The sequence below is a fragment of the Leuciscus leuciscus genome (genome assembly GCF_965113295.1).
Source record: "Leuciscus leuciscus genome assembly, chromosome: 7".
In the NCBI taxonomy this organism is placed as follows: domain Eukaryota; kingdom Metazoa; phylum Chordata; class Actinopteri; order Cypriniformes; family Leuciscidae; genus Leuciscus; species Leuciscus leuciscus.
The window spans coordinates 33,235,843-33,261,522 of NC_138731.1; the positions used below are offsets into that span (position 1 = coordinate 33,235,843).

At 37.4% G+C, this 25,680-nt stretch overlaps 2 protein-coding genes and 1 long non-coding RNA gene across 6 annotated transcripts; 2 read left to right on the forward strand and 1 right to left on the reverse strand.

Annotated features, from left to right (window-relative positions):
• Positions 1 to 77: 77 nt before the first annotated feature.
• On the forward strand, positions 78 to 3,306 carry LOC309502876 (uncharacterized protein). Of its 2 annotated transcripts, none has more exons than XM_082175464.1 (8): positions 78 to 937; positions 1,053 to 1,171; positions 1,246 to 1,306; positions 1,407 to 1,474; positions 1,563 to 1,665; positions 2,256 to 2,374; positions 2,483 to 2,628; positions 2,706 to 3,306. In XM_082175464.1, exons 1-8 carry the CDS (start codon positions 874 to 876, stop codon positions 2,764 to 2,766), a joined length of 741 nt encoding a protein of 246 aa, XP_082031590.1. In that variant the 5' UTR covers positions 78 to 873; the 3' UTR covers positions 2,767 to 3,306. The 2 variants fall into 2 exon arrangements, with proteins under 2 accessions (XP_082031590.1, XP_082031591.1); XM_082175465.1 differs by having other exon boundaries at positions 1,252 to 1,306.
• Positions 2,467 to 5,209, reverse strand: LOC309502880. Its single transcript, XR_014207422.1, has 2 exons — positions 5,075 to 5,209; positions 2,467 to 2,625 (listed from the first exon to the last, which is right to left on the reverse strand). It is a non-coding gene; the product is annotated as an uncharacterized lncRNA (long non-coding RNA).
• Positions 3,876 to 25,666, forward strand: LOC309502865 (cohesin subunit SA-2). 3 transcript variants are annotated; one of them, XM_082175440.1, is made up of 32 exons: positions 3,876 to 3,935; positions 5,108 to 5,188; positions 5,294 to 5,378; positions 5,645 to 5,809; positions 5,920 to 6,016; positions 6,182 to 6,258; positions 6,345 to 6,416; positions 6,545 to 6,749; positions 6,844 to 6,995; positions 7,590 to 7,663; positions 7,753 to 7,876; positions 7,984 to 8,079; positions 9,155 to 9,234; positions 9,573 to 9,680; positions 9,802 to 9,919; positions 11,681 to 11,798; positions 12,057 to 12,160; positions 12,301 to 12,393; positions 12,489 to 12,575; positions 12,976 to 13,176; positions 13,352 to 13,428; positions 14,052 to 14,139; positions 14,349 to 14,429; positions 15,488 to 15,580; positions 16,101 to 16,278; positions 18,403 to 18,548; positions 21,164 to 21,265; positions 23,002 to 23,156; positions 23,494 to 23,622; positions 23,700 to 23,905; positions 24,557 to 24,614; positions 24,697 to 25,666. In XM_082175440.1, the coding sequence occupies exons 2-32, from the start codon at positions 5,148 to 5,150 to the stop codon at positions 24,797 to 24,799; spliced, it is 3,513 nt and encodes a 1,170-aa protein (XP_082031566.1). In that variant the 5' UTR covers positions 3,876 to 3,935; positions 5,108 to 5,147; the 3' UTR covers positions 24,800 to 25,666. The 3 variants fall into 3 exon arrangements, with proteins under 3 accessions (XP_082031566.1, XP_082031568.1, XP_082031567.1); XM_082175442.1 differs by having other exon boundaries at positions 5,111 to 5,188; XM_082175441.1 differs by lacking the exon at positions 3,876 to 3,935 and having other exon boundaries at positions 3,951 to 5,188.
• Positions 25,667 to 25,680: the final 14 nt, after the last annotated feature.

The following is a 25,680-nucleotide window of genomic DNA, read 5'->3' on the forward strand; positions in this document are numbered from 1 at the left end:
AAACAAAATGATGTTATCCTTATCTGTCACTGCAGAAATTTCTGGCATTTGGGTGTGATTGATATACATCATAATTATGCATTCTCGTTGTGGGGTTTTTTTCGGAATTATAAAATTGTGTATGAAAATATATAAAAAATTATAATTAGTAAATATATTATCTTCTGACAAGGATAAATGTAACGCAAAAAGGTAAGTTAAATAATTTACCAGAGGGGTTTATCTTCGTCATTTAACTAATGTAGATGACGTTTCATTACATTTGTTTAGGAGCCTAGATCTAGCCTAGAAGCCTAGAAAAAATTAAGCGGTGCAAAACAATGATCAATATACCGGTCACCACCCGGAAAATATCTATTTAAAAAAAAAAGTAAACCACAAACGACTGTAATTGGTCCATCTTGAACAGCGCAAAGAAAAGTTACCGGTTCCTCATGACAATTCGATAAATGTACTGCTTCACTAGCGGTCTATATAAATGTAAATCTTCCTAAATAATACAACTGAGAAACATTAAAGCATAACTGAAAATACACAACAATTGAACTGAATTTTTTTTTCCGACTCAGCCTGGGCCACTAAGCCCGCCCATTCCGACACTTGTGTCATAAACTGGTTATAGCGACTTTATTCTATTTCTACGGCAGGTTCACAGAACGCCGGCACATTTCTGTGGTTTCTCATCGTTTTGACCACGCCTTTTATTTACATCTCATGCCGCGGGGTGGATGAATGAACACAATGGAGAGGAGGAGGACCGCTGTAATGCGCCTTTGCAACGAGAGTGACAAACGCCCTTAATGGATAAATAAACGAATAAATTCAGTATTAATCATACAAATCTGTGTCACTGGTGCGATTATTACGGTGACAATGGCAGCTGTGAGTCTGACGGATCCGCTGTGCAAACCTTGTTCTTATCGTTCACATTTCAAAGGTAATGCCGATCTCTTCAATAACAGTTGCTATTTTTTTTTTTTTTTTTTTTTTTTATTAAATGATCATCTGATTGAATATGAACACATTCGTGCTTTATTTCTCGTTGTTTACAGTTGAGCTGTGTGTGAGGAAGCCCTTGATGCCCATTCACCTGAGCAGTGAGCAGGTGGCACTGGAGATGCTGTGTCTCTGCAGCCAGCTGGATCTGTTGATCAGAGCTCAGGTCCATCAGGTGAGACACTTACACTGATGCTGAATATACTTGTGTTTCTCTCAACATTCACACAAGCTAATCTACATTGGCAGTTTCAGGAGAATCTTAAACAGGACTCTAGTCCTGAGGAGTCTGAAAGTTTTAAGAAACATGGTAAGCTTAAGACTATAATGATGAAAAAAATAACTTAACTGTATTAGTATAATTGCTATCATATGTAGCCTACAACCTCTGAATCTGGTTGTGTCAATAGTGGCTGAGATAATAAATAAGATGAACCAGTGCCTTGAGCATTCATCTGAACCGGTGCTTCAGCTTGAGGTAGGCTAACTAATCACCAATTAACCATTCCTCTTAACTGAATTATAATTTTTGGATAATGTGTTCCCATTTATTTCCATTTCTTTAGGAACATTTGGAAGTTATACATTTATTCGCTCAATTTCCTCGAGTGGAAGTTTATATGATACACGGAAGGCCTATTGACATGCTGGAAAAATCTCTTGCAGATGGTGAGACCACAGAAGTAGAATATTTGGCTAGAATGGTAATTATTTTGGAATGCGGTACTGTAACATTCACCACCCAATGGTTGAGACCATACCTGGGTAATATTAATAATAAACTTTATTTGTATTTCACCTTTTATACAAGAAATGCAGCTTATGTTGTTCTACAATAAAAAAGCATTACAATAAGCACCAAGTACTTCACATGAAAAAAGTACAAATACAATAATTACTATAAAGTAAGATTAAAAATAATATCCATTTCAAGAAAAAAAAAAATGAGTTGGCCTATACATAAAATGCATAACAATTTTTTTTTAAACATAATAATAATAATAAGAAAACATAATACACAGAATGCTTAAGAAAACTAATTTGCAAGTTTTTAGCATTCTTTTACAAACTGGATTCCTTAATACATGTATACTACATTTATATTAAAATGAACAAACATACATATTTAAAAAGTGCTAGAATTTCACATTTTAAGTGGAGGAAGATTTTTTTTTATTTACACATATAAAATAGTGTTCTTTAATGAAATGAAGCAAAGCCCAGTAATCAGGTTAATTTATAATGTTTCTACTTTCCAGCTTATTTTCCTTATATTGGGAGGCTGAACCAGCTGCTGGTTCTCAGTCAGCAGGTAAATGAAGATGTGAAGCATCTGGGGAGTCATAAGTACATCGCACATCAGCTATCAGCAATTTATGTGAGTTTGTTCGACTTAATCTCCATTCACTTAATAGTATCTATCCATAAAAAGCATAAAAAAGTTTGATTCTGTACAACATAAAAAAAATGTTTGTCTCTGTTACAGCAAGTGCTAAAGTCTTTCAAAGACATCTTGCCATTGTCCATCATAAGAAAGGATATTGAGGCCAATTTCAAGCAGTTGAAAATGTCTCTTTCGAAAGAGGACGGGTCCAAGCTGGATCCTCAGTTGCCAGCACATCTCTTGAGCTGGTGAGAGTGGTTTGGATTCCATTTGTTAGAATCAGAAGAAAGTAATCATGCATAAATAATGCATTTACTTTTCACAGGGTGTCAGAGTTAACACAAAACATTATATCAACGGTACTGACACTCTCAGAAGAGCTCTGAAAGAGAATCCCTCTAACCTCTCCTGACAGCTGGATCCACAGTGCCTCAAGTGGATGGCGTGAAAATGTCACAGAATAAAAGTGATTCTCTCGAAAAATGATCACTTAGAGTGTCACTTGATTTTGTTCATCTGTATAAGACTGTGATAATGTTATACCTATCTATTTTTAAGACCTTGAAACATTGTTGTCATAAAGAAAAAAGTTACCACCACTTATGAGTAATTTATTTTAGCCTTCTTAGATATTTATTTTGCATTGTTTGCACATGATTTCTGAGTTTTCATACATATAGAGGATTCTTTCTTTAAAAAAATGCAATAATGTTTTTTTTATAACGCATCTGTATACTTGACTGTTGCACATCTTCTTCCCATTGATGAGTGCTAGCAGTGATCATCAGCATTACATGTGTGATTTCATATCTCCACCCTTCTAATGTATAGTGTATAGCCTGGTCATTGTCACAAAATAAACTCAAACAAGGTGATCAGGAGAAGCAGATATGTTGGTTAATAGTAAAAAAAAGAAAGAATATATATATATATATATATATATATATATATATATATATATATATATATATATATATATATATATATATATATATATAACTTTATTAATAAAATAAGTATATTTATTTAATATATAATATATATATATATATATATAATAGAATATATATATTCTTATTTTATTAATTAATATATATATATATATATAATTGAATCCAGAATGCTGCAGAATCAATCAGCTGTAAATCAGACTAGCTGTGAACCTTCTGAATCTCTTCATTTATTATATATTAGACTGTTTTATTACATATTAAAGTTCATTTTATTTGTCATAGTTAATGATTATACAGTAGCCTATACTTTCATAATATTATCACTTTAAAATACTGTATAAATAAAATACGTCTTTATATAAATTTAAGCAGTTTATGAAAAATGCTGTTTAAATCAAGTTTTTGCTAAAATTATTATGCTGAAGTTATGTTTTTCTTTATGCTGAAGTTATGTAATATATAGCCTACCTCCCATGGGATGACGTCAGACGTACAGCGCGCTCTCGTTGACGTGCACGCGGCTATGATGAACTGGAAGTAGCCTAATCTATACGTGCAGGCAGTTTACATTAATCTTCCAATCCAGATGACGACTGTCACTGGTAAGATTTATCAAGCTGTATTTGCGTTTTTGCATAATTGTCGTGATATATAGGATATAATAAACAGAGACGCTTATATCCCGATTATCTTTTCGTTGCTTATTGGTTAAATAATAAACCTAATGGCATGCAAGGTGTGTTCTTAACCTGACAGCAACGGTTTGCACCGTTCAAATATTCAGATGAATGAAACTGCAGGCTCTTCTCATTTGAGGCTTTTGTTATAAAATGACACAGTAACAGAGGAATGAGAGATTTTTGATTGACACTCAAACTAGCGAATCAGTTTTTTAGTTTTGTTTTGTTGACGTGCATCTCAGCCAATGGCATCCAAGAAGAGGTCACTTTGTCACTTAATGCTTTTTGTATGTGTTTTCCGAGTTTATGTTCATGTCTGGATCAATGAAAATCGAAGTGAAACGTTTTTGAAATATTTTGACATGTTGAACGTTTGCATTTACTAATGCAAATGAAGGGGTTTCTGTTGGTTGTCTTAAAAATCAGTGAAAATCGCTGCAAGAGCTCGTTTAATCTTTTTATCTAGCTTCTGTGAATATAAAACATTTGAAAGCAATTAGCTTTGTCATCATTAACAGTACTAGATTATACTATCGTATCTTACATAGGGGCTCTCAAATATTGCCTTATTTTAACAATGGTAGTCAAAAGTTTGAGAACCACACCGTTACATAGTATTAACACTGACATTTTTTATCCTGAAAAGTAGCCTAACTCTTTTAAATGTATTAAAAGAGAGTATTTAAGTGATAATAACATTGTTAAACTATAGTGTATTATAATCATTAAATATAATAAGTAAAATAAATTGTAATTCAGTAATGTTACAAATTCAGAAGGTTCACAGCTAGTTGTATTTGTATTTAATTCTGTTGTATGTACTGTAATTGCATATAATCTCATTTGTTATATATAAATAGTCAAATAATAAATACAAAACTGAACTGTGCAAATAAAATGCAAAGATACGTGATCTCTTTCTAGATGCATGATGTTGCATTTTATTACAAATTGCATATAACAACATTTTTGTTCTTATATTTGATGATTGGTGTGTAACAAATATTAGCAACATTATTGTCAGTGATATAGGAACATTGAAGTACTCACATGATACTCACTTTTATAATTATTTTTCTTTTGTTGTTATTCAGAAGAGCATCAGTTCCTAGTCCAACTATGATCTAAGAGGAGATGATAGCAGAGCCAACTTTACTGTCCAGATCGGTGCAAAAGTGAGACACATGAAAACTACCTCTGCATTCTTTTTAAAATTACATTATATATTTATGGTGTGCTATGTGTACATAGAAACAACTTCCTGTGCATCCTGTTTACAGAGAGAACTCAGTAGTCGACGTCTCTTCCTGTGCATCGGTGCATCACGTCTCAAGTGAGAGAAATGAAAACAGACAGAAGACTGTGGTAAGAGCTACCACTCCTTTCTCTCAAAAACTAAAACACACACACACACACACACACACACACACACACACACACACACACACACACACACACACACACACACACACACACACACACACACACACACACACACACACACACACACACACACACACAAAACCTTACAACAGGTTACATCTCATAGACTTTCATTATAGCACAGACAATTTCCTTTGAGATATACTGTAAGGTCAGTTGTAATCTGTTAGTATTTTTATTGTGTTCAGAGAGGAAAGAGGAAAGCCCGGGAATGCTCTGAAAACGCCAAGCGAAAGCGTTCAAAGAGCAGTAATGGCAGCCTGGGCAGAGCAGAGAACGAACAGCTCAAAAATGGAGATGTGGAAGCCGTCACCCTGTTTGAGGTGGTCAGCATGGGCAGGAGTGCCATGCAGGTACATCCATCTAGACCAGCTCTGTTACAGATACATATTTGGGAGGTCACAAAGTTCTATTTAGGTCATATAAGTTTAAACAAATCTATGTTTGGTCTGTTTTGTGCAAGGCTGTGGTGGATGACTGGATTGATGCGTACACCGTCGACAGAGACACAGCGCTGCTCGATCTCATCAGCTTCTTTATCCAGTGTTCAGGATGCAAAGGCAACTGTGCTCTCTTTCATAATAGTATATCCTTTTAAAATAGTATTGAGATCTAAAATGACAATTTTGATGGTCTTGGTTCATTTTTAGTGGTTTAGTTTTTTTTGGGGCTTGTATCTAACAAATATCATAGTTCAGGATGTGAATGCTATGTTTGTTTTGTAGGGATGGTCACAGCGGAGATGTTTCAGAGCAAACAGGGTACTGACGTCATGAGTAAAATGGTGGAAGATCTGGATGAGGTTAGACATTCAGCATACTCATCATTGAATGCTTTGCCATGTTCTTTGCTCCTACTGATGACTTATTTGCCTTTGTTTAATCACAGGACACGGGTTTACAATTTAAGAAGTTCCTTGCATTTCCATGGATTTTAACTGTCACGTGGCCACTTGACATGGTATGGTTTAAGAGTATTAATTTCTTAAAAAAATATCTTACTGACCCCAAACTTTTGAATGGTAGTGTATATTACAATTTAAAACTAAAGGTATTTTTCCATCTCTGTCGTCTCTCCATCCTCCTCAGGACAGTGGCGAGTATCCCCTCATCATGTCTGGCCTGTACTGGAAGAGGTTTCGTTCACACTTCTGTGAGTTCGTATCGGTGCTAGTGGCCCAGTGTCAGAACTCTGTCATCTTTGATGGCTACCTCTTGAACACACTCATTTCACTGCTGACAGAGCTCTCTGATTCCAGAGTTCGCGCTTTCAGGCACACCTGTACGCTAGCAGGTAAGTTCCCCTCTGAACATTAATTCCCCTTGACCTGAACCACACGCATATCCCGAAGGCTGATGTTTTGCCACTGTTGTGTGTGTCTCTGCAGCAGTGAAGCTGCTCAGCGCTTTGGTGAATGTGGCTCTCAACCTCAGTGTCAGTGTCGATAACAGTCAGCGGCTGTATGAGGTTGAGCTGGCTAAGATGGCCAGCAAACGGGCTTCTCAGCGGCTGGACAGGATACAGAGAAAGATCAGTGAGGTTAGACTGTGACAACAAGAGTTCAACATTTCTATACATAGTTCTTTCGGAAGTATAGTCAGGGTCCAAAACTGACACCAAGTCCAAGTGTAAGTAAAATTTTGGTTTGGTGAGTAGATAAAACTATAGATATACATAATACATGTTTTGAATCACATTGTATATGATACTCTGACACTCAATGATGTAAGTGACATGCACAATTCAAACAGTAATACAGATGTCTGCTAATAACAGTACATGACTTGCACTTCCACTAACTTTTAAGATACCCAAGGTTTTTTTTTCAATCACCAGACTTGTGGTGACTTATACTGTAGGTGGAATATTATAATATACAAATGATATAGACTACCATTCAGAAGTTTGGGGTTGGTAGGATTTTTAAATGTGTTTGAAAGAAGTCTCTTATGCTCACCAAGGCTGCATTTATTTGATCAAATAACAGTAAATCCTTTTATTCAGAATCTTTGGTGAATAAAAGCAAAGAAAGTCCTACTGACCCCAAATGTTTGAATGGTAGTGTTGATGTACAGGAAACAATATATGATTACACAATATGTGAATAACCAACAAATTACTTTCATTCCTCAGTTACAGGATAGGAAATTTGAAATTGAGAACATGATGGATGCCATTTTCAAAGGAGTCTTCCTGAAGAGATATAGGTAATCTTTAAATCAACCACACTTATAGCCCTTACTTCCTTGAAAAAAATAAAAACCTTGTACCATTATCATTGTGTGGTGAATTTCAGAGACGTGATTCCTGAAATCAGGGCGATCTGTATGGAGGAACTGATGGTGTGGATGAAGCTGTATAGTTCTGTGTTTCTGAACGACAGCTACCTGAAGTATGTGGGATGGATGATGCATGACAAGGTGGGTGACCCAGTAGTCTAGTGTTTAAAGAACAGTTTAATTTTACGATTGTTGTTGTTGAGTTGAGTTGATTTTTGACCACGTTTTATTTGTTGTATATTCTGCAGCAACCTGATGTGCGTCTGAAATGCGTGCTGGGTCTACAGGGACTTTATCAGGACCAAAGTAGTTCCAAAATGGACCTTTTTACGATACGGTTTAAGGTAACAACTGCTTCCACATTCTTACACTAGTTGTGTCACAAATAATGCTCTATAGTAACCGTGTAGTGTATGCATTTTTATGGTTATTTTGTCATGGAAGTCTGATAGCTCCTACTCCTCCTCTATGCACTGAAAGCTGTGACAGCTGAGTGAATGAAGTGTCCAACATCCCACACTTCATTATTTCAGTTTATTAAGTGCATCATCTGGGTATTAGAAGTGCACTTTTATAATGTTAACACACTACTCACACTGTTTATACTACAAAATGGCATAGACTAGTGTGTAAGTGCAACAATTTGAATACATCTCATGTCCTAACGAGGCACAATAACATAAAGTTTCTAGCTAATTTGTCTGTGAACTCTACACAAAAATGCTGTGCACCACGCCACAATCACAGCCAATTAGAACATAATTGATTTATGATATACAGTTTTGTGCAGCACAGCTGAATGGATCAGGGATATTGAGTGGAGTTACTCAGCATGATGCTACAGAAACCAAGCAACTTACAAAAGTTCAGCTTGTTGCTGTTGACCGTGATTAGGACAAAATCTCAAATGAACATGACTGTATTGTGATTTTATCACATACCCGGTCAAGACACCGTGACCGTTTTAAGCTCAAATCGTTTCTGAGAGCAACTTCTGTAAAAAAATAAAGTTGGAGAGTTGTTTACTGGCTGTAAGTTTGCCCTCAAACTCTTGCAGTCATGCTGTTTTGCCCAAACTTCTCACATGGACGCAGTCTGTAAGCTTTTTTGGCAGTATGTAAGTTCAGGTCCAGTGAAGCTATAGTGGGACAGCAGGAGGGCAGGATTGCTGATTGACAGGCTGGAAAGCCCCTCAGGTTTTGCCTTGGGCTCACTGGCCTGATGGCTTCCCACAGGACCCCACCCTCACCATAGCCTCAATAACGACAGCAAGTACATTAGCACAACCGTAATTTAAAGAGCTGTTTAAGTGCATCGTGGGTCTCTAACTCAAGTCCTATTGTAGGTTTTTGAGAGATTGCTCTCATAGCGGGTAGTTAAAGTGTTTACATGAGCGAATGACTGCTGTTTCTGTTGAAGGAGAGGATGATCTCTTTGACTCTGGATAAAGACCATGAAGTGGCCATACAGGCCGTGAGATTGCTCATGGTCATGTCCCAGTAAGTATCTCCCCCTTGCTCCTCATGCTGACTATTCCTCATAAAGTGTGATCATCCAAACTTTGACTTCTCCTCTGCAAAGCATATTTGTGACTGTTCCTCAGCTTTCCTGTTGCTCAAACAGTAGAGCGTTGACGCTTGCAACGCTAGGGTCATGGGTTCGATTCCCAGGGAAAGCAAGAACTGATAAGATTTTAAAAAGAAAGCAAGAACTGTAAAAAATAAAAATGTGTACCTTGAAATGCAATGTAAGTCGCTTTGGATAAAAGCGTCTGCCAAATGCATAAATGTAAATGTAAAATGTAAGTAATTGCTGAAATGATTCCCTTTTGTGCCAGATCCTGTGAGGATGTTCTGAGTCCTGATGACCATAAGAACATCTTCCAGTTTGTGTACTGCTCTCACAGACCTCTAGCTATCACTGCGGGTGAATTCCTCTACAATAGGTATGTGTTGATTGTCTTTGAATGCTTATGAGTCGTTCTACAAAAGCCCATTCCCATTTGTCTCCCATATGCACATATGTGTACATTTTGGTGTAACATGGTGTAATTTCTTTGCTCTTAGGCTGCTAAGTAACCCTGAATTATCAAGGCCCAGAGAAGGAGCCTCCGATCAGGATAGACACCGAGAATTAGTCTTAGCCAGAGTGCGATCCCTTATCCACTTCCACACTGAGAGCAAGGTTTGTTAACTTAAAGTGTGTTTTTGTTTGTGTTTTTAACTTAAAAATAGCATATTGTGAGTAGTGAATGTGCACAAGCAGGTGCTTGTGTGGGCAATAAACATTTAAAACAAAATAAACTTAAAATAAAAAATGTAATTAAATAAAAAAATTAAATAGAACCTTTTTTTATGGTGCAATAAAATAAAAAAATAAATATGAATACTAAATATGAAAATGAAATACATGTAAAAAATAATACCCTGCTGTCTTTTTTAAACATTGGGATTATCACAAAGATCTTTATGATACATGTGGACATTAACCAGTCATCTAACTCAAGAATGTGTCCTGTGTAGAGGTCTTCTCGGGTCCTAAAAACTGTACCCGACCCGAATCGACCCGAATCACTACTTACCCGAACCCGACGTGCATAAATTAATTTTTTTTAAAGAAAAACCCGACCCGAGACAGACCCGATAAAATTAGACCCGAGTGCGACCCAACCTGACGCCATTTCCTTTAGAACCCGACTGGACCCGAACGTAAACGGCATTTACATTGTGCACAGCCTGCAGCCCTGCGTTTCTTAAAAGTGCACTTAACATAGACGCGCAAAGGCCTACGCGCTGAAGTGCTGAAATGTCAATCACACATCACTGTAACCCATTACATCCTATAAAATTTGGCATAATGTTATTTACCGGACCATACGATGATTAACATTAGAACCACCACAGGGTAAAATTTACCGATGGCTGTTTTTCAAATGTAGCCTATAACAGATTTTCAATAAAATATCCAAAGTCTCCCAGTCATTGACTTTTACTAAAATTGTGTTATTTAGCCTACAATCCCGTTGTTAAAAAGTTGTTTAGATAAAACCAGATTAAAAACAAGGCATTAGAACCGCCATAGCAGGTCAAATATACCATGTCATACGTCTTTATTTTTGCAACTTTTCTTTATTTGAGCAACGTGTCTGCTTACTGTAAACAGTCACACTGCGCACGTTCAAAATAAGATGTTTTAGCCTACTCATAAATGTTCAAACTTTTGATTAATTATTAAAACAATTTTTGCAATTTTTATCGTTTATTGTTTGCTGCTATTTATTCAAGTCTGCCCGTTTCCTGAAGAAAATTCCGATCTATGATGTAGCCTAATGAATTTTTTTTTTTTTTTGATTACCCCAAGTTTATTGGAGTTGTTCTCTTATTCAAATTATAAATTATATAACTAATCAATTTAATAACTGAGTAAATAAATGCGGAGGCAACCGTGCTTATAGCCCATTGCACGTAGAAGCGCGGATTCGCTCTCTCACTTGAAAAAGTGAGAGAACGGTGTCATAGAGTTGTTTTAAATAACGCAATTTTGTTAAATGCCCAACATAGTTTGGGTCTTCTCGGGTCCATTTGGAAAAAGCATATTTATTTTAAATTACCCGAGACCCGAGGCCACTAATACCGAACCCGACCCGTGTCCGAGACATTCGTCTGAGTTTTGGACCCGAAACCGCTCGGGTCTCGGGTCGGACCTCGGGTTTTCGGATCCAAGTGGACCCGTGAAGACCTCTAGTCCTGTGTTTACTGTAAGTGGCCTTAGCTATCATTAACACATCCAGCATGTTTTTGTTGTTGTGTCATTGAGAGAAAGGACAGGAAATGATTGAAGAAGAGAGAAAAGTGGGATATGGAAATAACCCCAGCCATAATCAAACATGGATCAGAGTTTTGTGATTTTAAAATAATGATTTTTGTTCTCTCCCTTGTGTTATAGCTGCACCAGCATGTGCTGTACCTTGTTGATAGTCTGTGGGACAGTGCTGGAACTCTGCTAAAGGACTGGACCGGTCTTACCTCACTGCTCTTACCTCACATGTCCTGTCAAGAACAAGGCTAGTATGCTTTAACAGCTTACCTGCTTATTACACCTTGGCAGAGATGTTTATCCTTTAACTAATGTCTACAATTAAATATAAAGCTACTCTATTTTTAATATTTAAATTACACTGTAGAAATAAATAATAGAAATAAAAATAATTGATTGCTATCCAGAATGATCTCCGCTGGTTGAAACCCACTGTTAGAAAACAAACTGCCACTTTTTTTGTGCGGTGCCTATATATCTGAGTGTGTATGTATATGAACCGCAGCTCTGAGCAGTGCCGAGGAAGCCTTTGTGATTGAGCTCATGTTGGCATCAGTCAGGCAGGCTGCAGAGGGTCCACCTTTGTCGGGGAGAGGAGCAGGTAAAAAGGTGAGACTTTCTTTTGAATCTCTCATTTAAATACTTTCATAAGATGACGCTGATTTAACAGGGCTGTCAGATATATATTTTTTTTTTTTCAGCCATTCACTTTCTTACAGATATCTTACATTATCTTTGTTTGTTTTTAGGTGATAAGTACTAAAGAGAAAAAGTTACAAACTGATGCCTGCGCTACACTCACTGAACACTTCATTAAAGTGCTGCCTGAGCTGTTATCTAAGGTAAAAGAAAAATAAGTGCACTGTTCATTTTACCATGACTGCTTCCCCATAAATTGAGCACAGCTGATCACCTGATATCTAATCACATACTCTAGTACTCGGAGGATGCTGAAAAACTGACCTCCTTCCTAAGAATACCTCAGTTTTTCCAAACGGACTCCTGTGATCTTGAAAACTCACAGGTGAGTGTTTGTGTGTCATCTGATGCACTGATGACTTCACTACATAAAATAATCAATCTAACATAATAAATCTGTATAAAAACAGTATTATTGTGAAATATTATTTCAATTTAAAATACTTTTTATAATAATTATTTTTTAAATGTAATTTATTCCTGTGATGACAAAGCTGAATTTTCAGTTGCCATTACTCCAGTGTTCAGGGTCACATGATGACGTGCATTTCTGATGATTTGGTGCATTTCTTATTATTATTAATGTTGAACACAGTGATCATTTTTTTCAGGATTTGAATAGAAATTCAAAAGAAATCTTACTGACCCCTAACTTTTGAACAGTAGAACAATATAACTGTATCTAGAGCACTTCTCTTTTACTTTTAATGTGCATTTTGGTGTAGTATGTGCAGGCATTGCTGGCTGAGTTGGAGGCTGTGGTGGACAGACATACAGACACAGGACTGCTGGAGACGGCTGCTCGCTCTTACCAGAGCCTCTGTGCTCAGGATTCGCCCTGGCACTCCCTGGCCCGACCCACCTTTGACCGCCTCATCCAGCACTGGACAAACACTCTGGGAACATGGTTAGGAGAATCACTCAGTGTGAGTATACTAAAGAAAGCTAAAGAACCGTAAACTATGATAGCCAGGGATAGATGCTCTTTTACAAGCTTTTACCAGATACATAGATGGATTTTATCTGGATTATGACATTGATTTATTGTGACTGTACCTTACAGAATAAAGTCTAAATAAAAGTTATTCCTTTCATCTACAGAGCGGTTGTTTCACTGCAAGCGAGGACAACACTTTGGAAATTCTGTCCACACTGAAGAAACTTACTGCGTTCAACATGTAAGCAGTTTCTGTTCGTTTTTTCTATCCACATGCACACTGCAACATTTGCGATAATCACATTCTATTGTAAAATCTAACCCACTCATTCTGTGAGTTATACATACCCTGCTAACAATGCTATGTTCTAAGAATGTTTTCCTAACGTTCCCATTAGGTTATGAAAACGTTACTTTCTACGTTCTGCAAACATTAAAAAAAGTCTTTTTTCCCCCCCTGGTTTCACAGACAAGGCTTAAGCCTAGTCCAAGACTAAAATGCATGTTTGAGCTGTTTTAACGGAACGCAACTTGCACTAATATCTTAAAATATGTCACTGTGAATGTTTTGTCTCAAGATGCAGACAAGTAATGTTTTTTTCTAAGGCACGTTTATAAAAGATACTTAAATGTCTTAATTAAGCTAAGGCCTAATCCTGGCTTAATCTAAGCCCTGTCTATGAAACCAGGTCTTTATGTTTTAAGAACTTTTTTTTGTAATAAGAATGTTCTGGAAATGTTACCAGGATGTGCTTTTAATTGCACCATTAACAAGTTCAGTTAAGAACTATACACAGAATTATTCAAAATATGCTCTGTTTCTTAATGTGACTTATTGTCTGTTGCTTTATCAAATCTGTCTAGTGCTCAGGATCTGTCTAAATGGAGCCTTTATGAGCTGGGGACCAAACTACTGGAGGTGGAGATAAAACATGGCGGTCTTCCCATGGAGGTGACATTATTAGCCCTGTACCGAACCACCTAGCACCTATTCATGGGTTTCATCAGGTCCCTTTCCACAGGTGTATAAAATCAAGCACCTAGATTATGAATGCAGACTGCATTGTGCTTGATTAATACACCTGTGGAAAGGGACCGGATGAAATCCATGAATATCATTCTTTTTTCCTGGTTCGTCTTTCTAATTTGTAATTCTCGTAGGTGACGGTCGAGGCTCTGCGCTGTTTGTGTAGCTGCGTTCTGTGGAAGCTCAACACCTTTGGAGAAGGTGTGACCTCCAGGGTGAGCCATATACCTTTCTCTTTCACTCTGATTGGAGCGTGACTGCTGTCATAGATGGCCAATATCATGCTTAGAATGGTAATATCTACGTGTACAGACACACGCACAGAGTTTTCCCTTGGGCGATTAATTAATCAAGCATTTTTAAGCATGCGAGACTGTCTGTCTACAGAGTTGCCATATGATCCATCACGAAGATCCGTGTCCTTTAAACCTGCCACATTACATTTCAGATATCAACACAGAGGCTCTATGGGTATGTCTAGCGGATTTTAATAAGTGATAGAAAGCGATTGATCGTGAGTCTTTAGGAAAAGTAGATGCTCGTGATGGATTGTAGGGGACGTAATGGTTCGCTGTTGTGTGAACATTTCAACGCTAATAGCAGGGCCTTTTATTAGACCTATATTTCCATGCAGTGCACGGGGTAATCATATCTCCCCAACTCTAACCTTTATGCAGTGAAATATTGGTGGCCAATAAGACTGCTGTAGGTAAGAGGTGCTCAATGCTGGCTCAGGAATGGCCGCTTGCTCCTCTGGCCTCGTCATCAATAACTGACAGCGCAGGCGGCAATTTTTTGGGCCCAGGCGGCAGCTCAACTCAATCTGCAATTCTAATATCAATGGCGACCCGAGGTAAGGGGGCGGGGGAAGACGTGTTCAGCATAAAATTGGGATGTATGTCGGTTTCAAAAAGAGTCATTTAGCTGAATTGACATTACGACTACGTGGGATGGAGGAACCGATCCGGCACGTCCACCTCGGAGCTCCACGTGCACATAATTATGAAAGAATATTTTACACACGAGTCTGGCGGCACTGCTCGCAATGACGCTTTCATCAGTCTACATCAGTTAGAGCCCGCTGTGCTTCTTTCCGTTTCTGCTATTTTGCGTAATTATACTCTGCTCATTCCTGTCGCTCAAAATTTTCCCCCTAAATGTCAAAGCTTTGTGTACTTTCTCAATCAATATGGTCATAAAAACTGCATGCATAATAATTAAATAAAAAAGAATTGTCATTGTTATGGATGTGTGTGTTTGTGTGTGGTTTTAGGAGTCCTCCCTCCAGCAGAGAAACCAGCTACGTGCGTTCTGTGAGAAATGCCACCGCTGTCTCTCGCACGCTGAGCAGCTTGTACGAGAGCAAGTGAGCATCACGTTTCTCTCTCTGTTCATGGCATGCCACTCGGTTCAGCCTTTTCTTCAAAGTGGATTATTCCGAACACATCAGAGCGTATTGTCTGTGTGTTAAGCAGTAGCGTGTGTGCCAGTGGGCCGATGCGCTGGCATTGTTTGAATCCTATTTGTTTTGACTTTAATTTCTTGCGGAGTGCCCTTGGCACCTGCGTTGTGTTTTAATGAATCCTCACTCCATGCCAGGGCAAGCTGACAGCAGAAAAACACGCTGATTGAAACTAAACCTAATGAAAGTTCCCGGCAATCTGTTTATTTTAAGACTGCTTCGAACTGTCAATGTTCTCAGGGAATTGATGTCACATTTTTATAGCTGTCATTTTAATCAAAAATAATTAATCACACCAATTATTTATGTCAATTATAGTAGAATTATAGTAGATTTTAGATACGATTTTTGTTTTGTTATGTTGTCTACTTGATATTACATCTGTTGATCAGGCACTGTCTGTTTTATGTTGTTTTTCACAAAGGCCTTCATGTGTCTGAGTGACGTTCTCATAGCTCATAATTACCAGCTTCAGATGTGGGATTCGTCTGCAGGCACTCCATTGCTGTACACCCCTGATCCCAAACTCCAGAAAGCTCTTCTTTCCTTCGTCCTGGAGCATGTCTTCACCAGCCCTGAGCTGGACACCCACAGCAGTAAAGGTTCTCTTCCCTTTTCATTTACAGTAAATCATAAGGGTCCTTGTTTGGCCTGTGCTCTGCTGTGGGCTGACATGTGGACGGCCTCAACAGATCCAGCGTTGCCTTTTAGATACGATTTTTTGCATGTTCTTGAGGTTTCTTTGAAAATATGCATAAAACAGAAAACTTTCATGTTGTTGGAGCTCAATGACGCATTCAACGTGGCATTTGCTCACAGGATGGTCTTCAGGAAGGGCCCAGAATTAACACTTACCAAGTGCTGAATACAAGTAAAAATGGCTGTGGGAAGTCAATGAAATGGTGAAATTACTTCCCAATTGGCCATTAACTTTTTGAGCTACAGTATCTGACTAGTGTGGAGGTCAAATCAAACGTCTTTTAAAGAAAACATCTGATGCCTATTTTTTTTTATCTTTTTTTTTTTTGGTAGAAAATGTATCCCTATAAGATTATCTAGATTAGAATACCTAAGGTATCATAAAATTCTGCCACTAAAATTCACTGGGCCCGGTACAAACTTTTAATGTGTGGGCCCCCCTCTCCCCTGGGCCCAATTAAGCCACCGAGACGAAAACATGAGGAACAAAATCACAACGGCTCTTGATGCTTTTGTGACAGACGTAGTTTCCCTGAGAGACAGAGACTGTCTCATTCTATATATGATGCTCTGAGTGACACAGTGACATGTGCTGTTTGTCAGAAATATGTAAGGAAAAACAGCTACATAATTCATATTTCATAATGTTATATATTCATAATATGTTGTTTTGTAAAAAAAAATATATATATATATATATATTGTAAAAAAAAATATATAAAAAAATATATAATAAGATATGTTATATAATATTATGCTGCACAACTGTTTCAACATTAATATTAATAATAAGAAAAGTTACTTGAGCACAAAATCTGCATATTAGAATGATTTCTGAAGGATCACATGACACTGAAGACTGGAGTAATGATGCTAAAAAATTCAGCTTTACCATCACAGAAATAAATTTCAAAATATATTTAAATTGCAAACAGTTATTTCTGTAATGTCATTTCACCATAGTACTGTTAATTATATTTTTGATCAAATAAATGCAGCCTTTGTGAGCATAAGAGACTTCTTACCAACTGCAAACCTTTGACACACACACACACACACACACACACACACACATTTGAAAGAACATACAAAGGTGTCCTGATAGATCAGAATAGTCTCAAGTTCACCAGCAGATGGCAGTCAGTCACTACACCAGCCAATGTCAGGCACAAATAATCACATAAAAAACTCCATCAGCCTCATTCTCCCTCTATTACTCTTGCAGAACACAGTATTTGTTCGTGGTTAGTTAATCTAATTGCACCCGTACCTTTTCACTGACCTATCAAACATGCCTCTGAATAAAGGAGTGTAAGTCCAACAGATAATGCATTATGATAATAATCCATTATGATATTATTACTTGAGATTATTACTTACAGAAGTTGCGCTTCTAAATGAACAGGTAATTAGATCTGAACAGAATTATCTGAATAGCCTTGTGGAATTATATTTAGAAGTCCACACGAAATACAAGAAGCTTTGGTAGGCATATACAGAATGACTACATCTACTGACAAATCGATATAATGTCTCCTAAACTAGTTTTTATGTTGTTTTTGGTCTTTGTGCTGCTTTAAGACAAACACTAGCAGCATATGAGATAACACCAGAATTTGTGGTATTTGATTAGAAATCAAGTATGACTGAAGCAAATCAGATCAATTCTATAAATATTTCAGAGAGTCGTCGATTCGCGCTGGCACAAATTCTTTACCGCTTGAAAAATGCAATATAAGCTTTTGCTGGTAACATGTAATAAAAAGCAATTTAGTTATTGGATTTTCTTCACGTCACTAATGCTGTTATGAAACCTCTCTATTAAGTGATGGCTTCAGGACCAGGAAGGACGACGATAGACACATTCTGTTTCCAGAGCAGAAAATGTTGTTAACTTTAGCTCACCTCAGGAAAGCATTTCATTTATAAGATTTGAGTATCATAATTGTACCGCTCTCTTATTGAATCTGCTCCTCTCTGTTTCCCCCTGTCTCTCTCTCTCTCTCTGTGTGTGTCTGTCTGCGCAGTCACAGTCAGTGAGAGTGAGTGTGGAGAGGGACGGCTGGAAGACTTGCACCGAAGGAGAAATCTTCTGGCATCATACTGCAAGCTGATAGTGCACAGTGTACTAGAGATGAGCATGGCTGCTGAGGTTTTCAAGCAGTATGTGAAGGTACATATGACACTTCACTCATTATTCAAGTTTCCTGCCTCTCTCACTTTAAAGTAAACTCTGCCCACGGTAAACACCAGCTCATAACCAAAGAGATGAGCAGAGGTCTGTTAATCAATTAGATCAATATTTTTATACTTATCTGTAGTTTTTACCTCACTATAAGGTCTACAGAAAAGCACAGTAATTTGGTGGGCCTCTAAAACATAGCACCACAGGGTGCATTCAACAGGAAATAACAGTTCACAGGGAATGTAACTTTTATTAATCTCAGAACAACTCATAACATTGTAGTTAAAATAAATGATAATTGATATATATATATTATTTTTGTTTTATTTTTGTATTATTATTATAATATATTTATTTACTTTAATATAAAAACTCAGAGCTGTTATCTTGGAAAAAGGAGGTTGCGAAAAGTATTTAATAAAAGGGGGCAAATAACTGTTCCCAACGTGTTTTGGAGAAAAACATTTATTTCATAATGTGATTTCCCCCCCACTTTCAATTCTTTGACTTCAATAAAAGGTTAGATTTTTGCTTATTTTTTTAAATAAAATATCAAAAGGATTATCAATGCAGATTTATTTTTTACAGCCATCTTTGATCATATTTACCAAGAGGGCAAATCATTCTGACCAGCACTGTACATATTTTAATATTGTTATTAAAAATATATTCATTATTTTATAGTATTATATATTAAAATACTATAGTATATATATTTAAAATATTTATAATGCATTTTATTTACTTTATTATAAATATTTTAATATTATTTAATATATATTACTTATTTTTATCAATAATATTAAATACTATATATACTTTATACTATATACACATTTAAATATATAAAATATATATAAATAAGTACTACTTATTTTATATTATTTTATGCATATTAAATGCTATATTTTTTATAAAAAAATAAAATAAAAAATAAAATCTATTTAGCATAATAATAATTGGATTAGGCTGAGTATTTTCCTGTACATATATGGTGTGAAGTTATTCAAGTATTAGATGTAGGTGATCTATTCATTTGACTGTGTTCATAACTGGAGCTCTTAGGCTTTGGATTTACAAGCTAATATGCAGAATTCACAGAGCTGTGTGTTTGTGTATTTGTGTGTGTTTGACACGCTGACATGTTTGGAATGCCCGCATGCCTCGGCCAGGACAGAGCCAATGTTCTCTTAGCAACATTCTTCCTGATGAGGCTTTCAAAGTGAAAACTACGACTAGCACACACACATTCAGAGGCAAGAGGCAAATAACGTAAAGTTGGTGTGCGTCACAAACCCCTAATTTGAATAGCTTTATATCATTAATAAGCAGTCACTTCTTTTAACTGTCTGACATTGCCAACTTTCACGACTGATTTGAGCATCTTGAATGTTTTAAAGCAAATAGAGGGTAATAAATGTAGGTTGATGTTTGGCAATAGTGGTTCCATAAGCCTTAAAACCTGGAAACTGTAAACATTAAATGGAAAGATTCAACATGTCATATATACTACCGTTCAAAAGTTTGGGGTCAGTGATCAATAATACTTTTATTCTGCAAGCACACATTACATTGATCAAAAGTGCCATTTACTGTATATACTATAGACATTTAGAATATTACAAAATATTTCTTTTTCAAATAAATGCTGTTATTTCGAACATTCTATTCAGCAAAGAATCAATGAAAAAATGTATCATGGTTTCCATAAAAAAGGCAAAAACACCAAAAATAAACCATAAAAAAATAAGTGTTCCTTGAGCATCAGATCAGCCATAGAGTGATTTCTGAATGATCATGTGACACTGAAGACTGGAGTAATGATGCTGAAAATTCAGCTTTGCATCACAGGAATAAAATACATTTCACAATATATTTAAATAGAAAACATTTTAAATTGTAACAATATTTCACAATATAACAAATCAAATAAACGCAGCCTTGGTGAGCACAAGCGACTTCTTTTACAAACATTTAACGATCTTACTGACCCAAAACTTTTGAACAGTAGTGTGTAATGAACTAAAACCCCAACCCCATAGCCGGGACTTTGACTCGTCATTTCAGAAGTCCTGGAGTTATGTCAGTAATGCATAACCTGAAGTTCAACTACCTTGAAAAGTAGTCCCACCTCAACAGGGATCAGTATACAACTACCTTAACTCTTTATATAGCTCAGTTATTTTCAAAAAGAATTCATGTAATTGCTTTAACAAAAATCTAAATCTCCGGTCAACTTTCCCCATAGACGTTCATTGCATAAGTGCATTACTGTAAGTTTTTCTGTTGTTTTGAGGGACAAACTGAGGGACTGGTAAAAAATAATTATGTGTGGTAATTGATATCTCAAATAGTTTTCAACCATGAAGATTCCTCTAATAATTTCATGGAGTATGATACATTACATGAAACAACCTCTCGTGACTAATAGGCTACACTTAGACCAGAGTCTTTTCCTGAGAGCCAGACAGACTTATGGGTAATGTGCACTCAGTATGCCACAGGCTTGCATTGCTAGTCGTGAAGCCATATGGCAGACATGAAGCCACATCGAGCGTTCTTTACAGCCCGTATCGCTCACTGCTGTCATTTCTCCCCTGCAGTACTACAATGACTTCGGCGACATCATCAAAGAGACCCTGAACAGGACACGGCAGATGGACAAGATGGAAAGCGCGCGCACGCTGGTGCAGTGCCTTCAGCAGGTATGGAGGGTTCTGTGTCATGTGACGTGCCTCTGTGTGCCACATCTGCTCAGCCGACTGTCCCAGGCCCCTGTGCTCTCTGCTCCCTGCAGCTGTCGACACCTCTGAGACACAATGAGTCCACTCTCCCACCGTCCCATCATGCTCTGTGTGGAATGTTCTAGCAGCTCTTCCACTCCTTGAATAGCTTAATAGTAGGTTGTGTGCTGACAGAGGAAATGGAAGCAGTGCTCACACACAAACTCATACACAGATCATTTGACTGCTTTTGTTAAAGAAAACTAAACAAAAAAACATTTAATAAAAAAATTGCACACATTGTTGTGCTGCTTTTATATGATAAAAAAAACAGTACAAACTGTTTTATTTTAAATAATATTATAATTTAAAATAAAACATATTTCAATATATAATATCTAAAAAAAACTACTTTATTTCTGTGATGGCAAAGCTGCATTTTCAGCATCATTACTCCAGTCAGTGTCACATGGCAGTTGCTTCAATGCATTTAGGGGTGTGGTCCTGGTCAAGACAATCTCCTGAACTCCAAACTGAATGTCAGAATGGGAAAGAAAGGTGATTTAAACAATTTTGAGCGTGGCATGGTTGTTGGTGCCAGACGGGCCGGTCTGAGTATTTCACAATCTGCTCAGTTACTGGGATTTTCACGCACAACCATTTCTAGGGTTTACAAAGAATGGTGTGAAAAGGGAAAAACATCCAGTATGCGGCAGTCCTGTGGGCGAAAATGCCTTGTTGATGCTAGAGGTCAGAGGAGAATGGGCCGACTGATTCAAGCTGATAGAAGAGCAACTTTGACTGAAATAACCACTCGTTACAACCGAGGTATGCAGCAAAGCATTTGTGAAGCCACAACACGCACAACCTTGAGGCGGATGGGCTACAACAGCAGAAGACCCCACCGGGTACCACTCATCTCCACTACAAATAGGAAAAAGAGGCTACAATTTGCACGAGCTCACCAAAATTGGACAATTGAAGATGGGAAAAATGTTGCCTGGTCTGATGAGTCTCGATTTCTGTTGAGACATTCAGATGGTAGAGTCAGAATTTGGCGTAAACAGAATGAGAGCATGGATCCATCATGCCTTGTTACCACTGTGCAGGCTGGTGGTGGTGGTGTAATGGTGTGGGGGATGTTTTCTTGGGACACTTTAGGCCCCTTAGTGCCAATTGGGCATCGTTTAAATGCCACGGCCTACCTGAGCATTGTTTCTGACCATGTCCATCCCTTTATGACCACCATGTACCCATCCTCTGATGGCTACTTCCAGCAGGATAATGCACCATGTCACAAAGCTCGAATCATTTCAAATTGGTTTCTTGAACATGACAATGAGTTCACTGTACTAAAATGGCCCCCACAGTCACCAGATCTCAACCCAATAGAGCATCTTTGGGATGTGGTGGAACGGGAGCTTCGTGCCCTGGATGTGCATCCCACAAATCTCCATCAACTGCAAGATGCTATCCTATCAATATGGGCCAACATTTCTAAAGAATGCTTTCAGCACCTTGTTGAATCAATGCCACGTAGAATTAAGGCAGTTATGAAGGCGAAATGTTAATATGCAGCAAATAAACATTGTTTCCCTCCTCTGAACCGAGGAAAGTAAAGCTGCAATATATTTTGATGATCACAGATGATCATAGGAATTCCACAGAAATAAGGGAAGATCTGATATAAGCTGTATCTTGTGAATGTGTGTGTTCAGTTGTACCTGAGGCTGAAACAGGAGCAGGACAGAGGAAACACATGCAGCTCCAGGGTTCAGACCTACAGCAGCATCAAGGAGCTGGCCAGACGCTTCTCGCTCACTTTCGGATGGGACCAGATCAAATCCCGCGAATCCCTGGCCATGATCCACAGGTACGGCAGTCCACTCGACTGACTCAGCTTCTGACTCAGTGCCGGAGAAGTTCACTTCAGATGTCGGCCATAGTGATATAGCCAAAACCCAAATGATTGCTAAGTTTGTCCTCGAATAAAATAGTTACATCAAGATGCTGCACTGCATGGCTTAATTTAGCCAGTACATAAAAGTCTCATCTTTGGTTATTTCAGTGCTGAGGATTAATTTTGTCAGCTGCAGTCCTGGTCTTATATTAGAATTCAAATATAGATGGATAAGAGAAGGAATATTCAGGTCTTAAAAGGAAATGTCCTCTTGCTAGTATGAATGAATATATTGAATTTCTTTGTGCAGGGACGGCATTGAGTTCGTTTTCAAAGGATTCGTTCAGCAGTCTGAGAAACACTCTCCACCGTACATCTCGTACCTCACCATCCTCAGCGAATTCTCCGGCAAACTGCTCAAACTCGACAAGAAGACTATGTAAGTCTTAAAGCTAAACCTAAAGGAATTCCACACATGACAAAACGGGTTTTATAAACGGGTTATCTCCGCTCTAGCTACAGTTATCTGCAGAAGTTTGCTGGTGAGCAGGTCATCAGTAACAGAGAGGAGAGCTGGATGCCGTTGATCTACTACAGAGCATCTCTGATGGGCACGGCTGAGGGAGAAGATGCCACGTCCTTCATCAGCTCGGACACCAACAAACAGCCCTCCCTCACCAACCGCTCCAGATCACCCTCCATCAAACAAGTCAACTCTGAAGGTGAGACACCTCTGAGCTCCAGGATTATAGTAATGCAATTTACTTCAGTAAATATTATGCTCAAAAGTTTACATACACCTTGCAGAATCTACAAAATGTTAATTATTTTAACAAAATAAGAGGAATCATACAAAATGCATGTTATTTTTTGTTTAGTCCTGTCCTGAATAAGACATTTTACATTAAAGATGTTTACATAAAGACCAGGGTGATATAGAGGTGAAAACATTTTGAATTTGAAGATCAAGGTAAGTTGTTCTTAATTTGTCTTCCGGGAAATATGTAAGTATCTTCTGTTGCTTCCGAAGGGCATGAAATGAATGAAAAAAAATGTATAATTAAACAAGATAAGAAAAATTTGTTCAATCTTCATCCTGTTCAAAAGTTTTCACCCCCCAGCTCTTAATGCATCATGTTTCCTTCTGGAGCATCAGTCTGGAGCATCAGAGCATCAACATTTTAGATGACTTATAGCTTGTCATGCTTCAAAGTTCTTACAAGGAGGTCAAAAAATAACTCCACTCTAGTCCTTTTGCTATAGTAAATACTTTGTCAGACAATATATCTGTGACTTATCTGTATTGGTTACTAGAGTTACTAAGAACCATGTATTTTATAATGTAAAGTTTATTATAATCTATTTTTTAACAGGGGACCAAAGGTTTCTTTCACCATCGACAGAATCAAAAGGAAACAAGGTTTTGAAAAGGTGAGGTCAATAAACATTTATTGACAGTCTGAACCTGTCAGTCATTTGAGTAACACACTATTGTATTTTCGTCCATGTGTAGCTGTGAAGACTCAAAGGTCCAGCGGAGCAGCAGTCTCATGTCTGATAAAGGTCCAAGGAGCAGTGATGAGGTGGATGTTGACACTGTAGATATTGATGTCTAATGTTGTAGTTCACATCTGTCATCATGGATCTGTTTTTGTATTTGCTGTCTTTTGAGTGGTGGATAACAGTTTCACTATTGCATAATGTCCTGTACATGAAAATTGTGCCATTTAAAATAATACGGTAATAATCATGATCAGATTCAGAACTAGTATGGTGGTGCTGAAATATTTTGTAAAGAATGAAAATACATGGTGCATTGCTGTTGCTAAAATGTTTAGCACTTAACCTATGGGCAGAATGCACTTTCAAATCGACTTGATTTGAAAAAACTTACTGTATTGCTAATATTAATAAAATTGCAATATGAACCGTCAATCTTTTTTTTTGGTCCTATGTACTGCCCTGTGTACTTTAAGACCACATATTTTGTTGCATATTTCTGAATCATAATGTGTTTTCAAATGAATCAACATTTCTGAAAAATGTTGTACTGTGATGTAAACACGGACCATGTAACATCCCTGCTGAACAATCCTGCATTAACCCGCATGAATTCCATGTTGGTGGACCAGCATAGTCATGCTGTTCTCAAGCAAAAATGAGAGCAGGAATATGCACTTCTGTATGCTAATGCCATGAGCTCCACTATCAACAGAGATACTGCAGCAGGATTTGGATTATACCCAACAACTGTTAAACTTTATATCAAGCGAAAGATCATTCCATTTTTTTTGTCAATTCAAGTATTATGTATAATGTCTGTCAATGTTTTATGAGTGACAAAGTGTGTTTGTTGGATGACAACCTTTGCTAATGTTATGGAAGAATGAGTTGGTTTGAGACATGTATAAAATACATTATTTTTAGATCAAAATGCACTGTCACGCTGAAAATTGATAAGGAGAACTGAATGAAGAGTTCTGTGTAGTGAACCAAA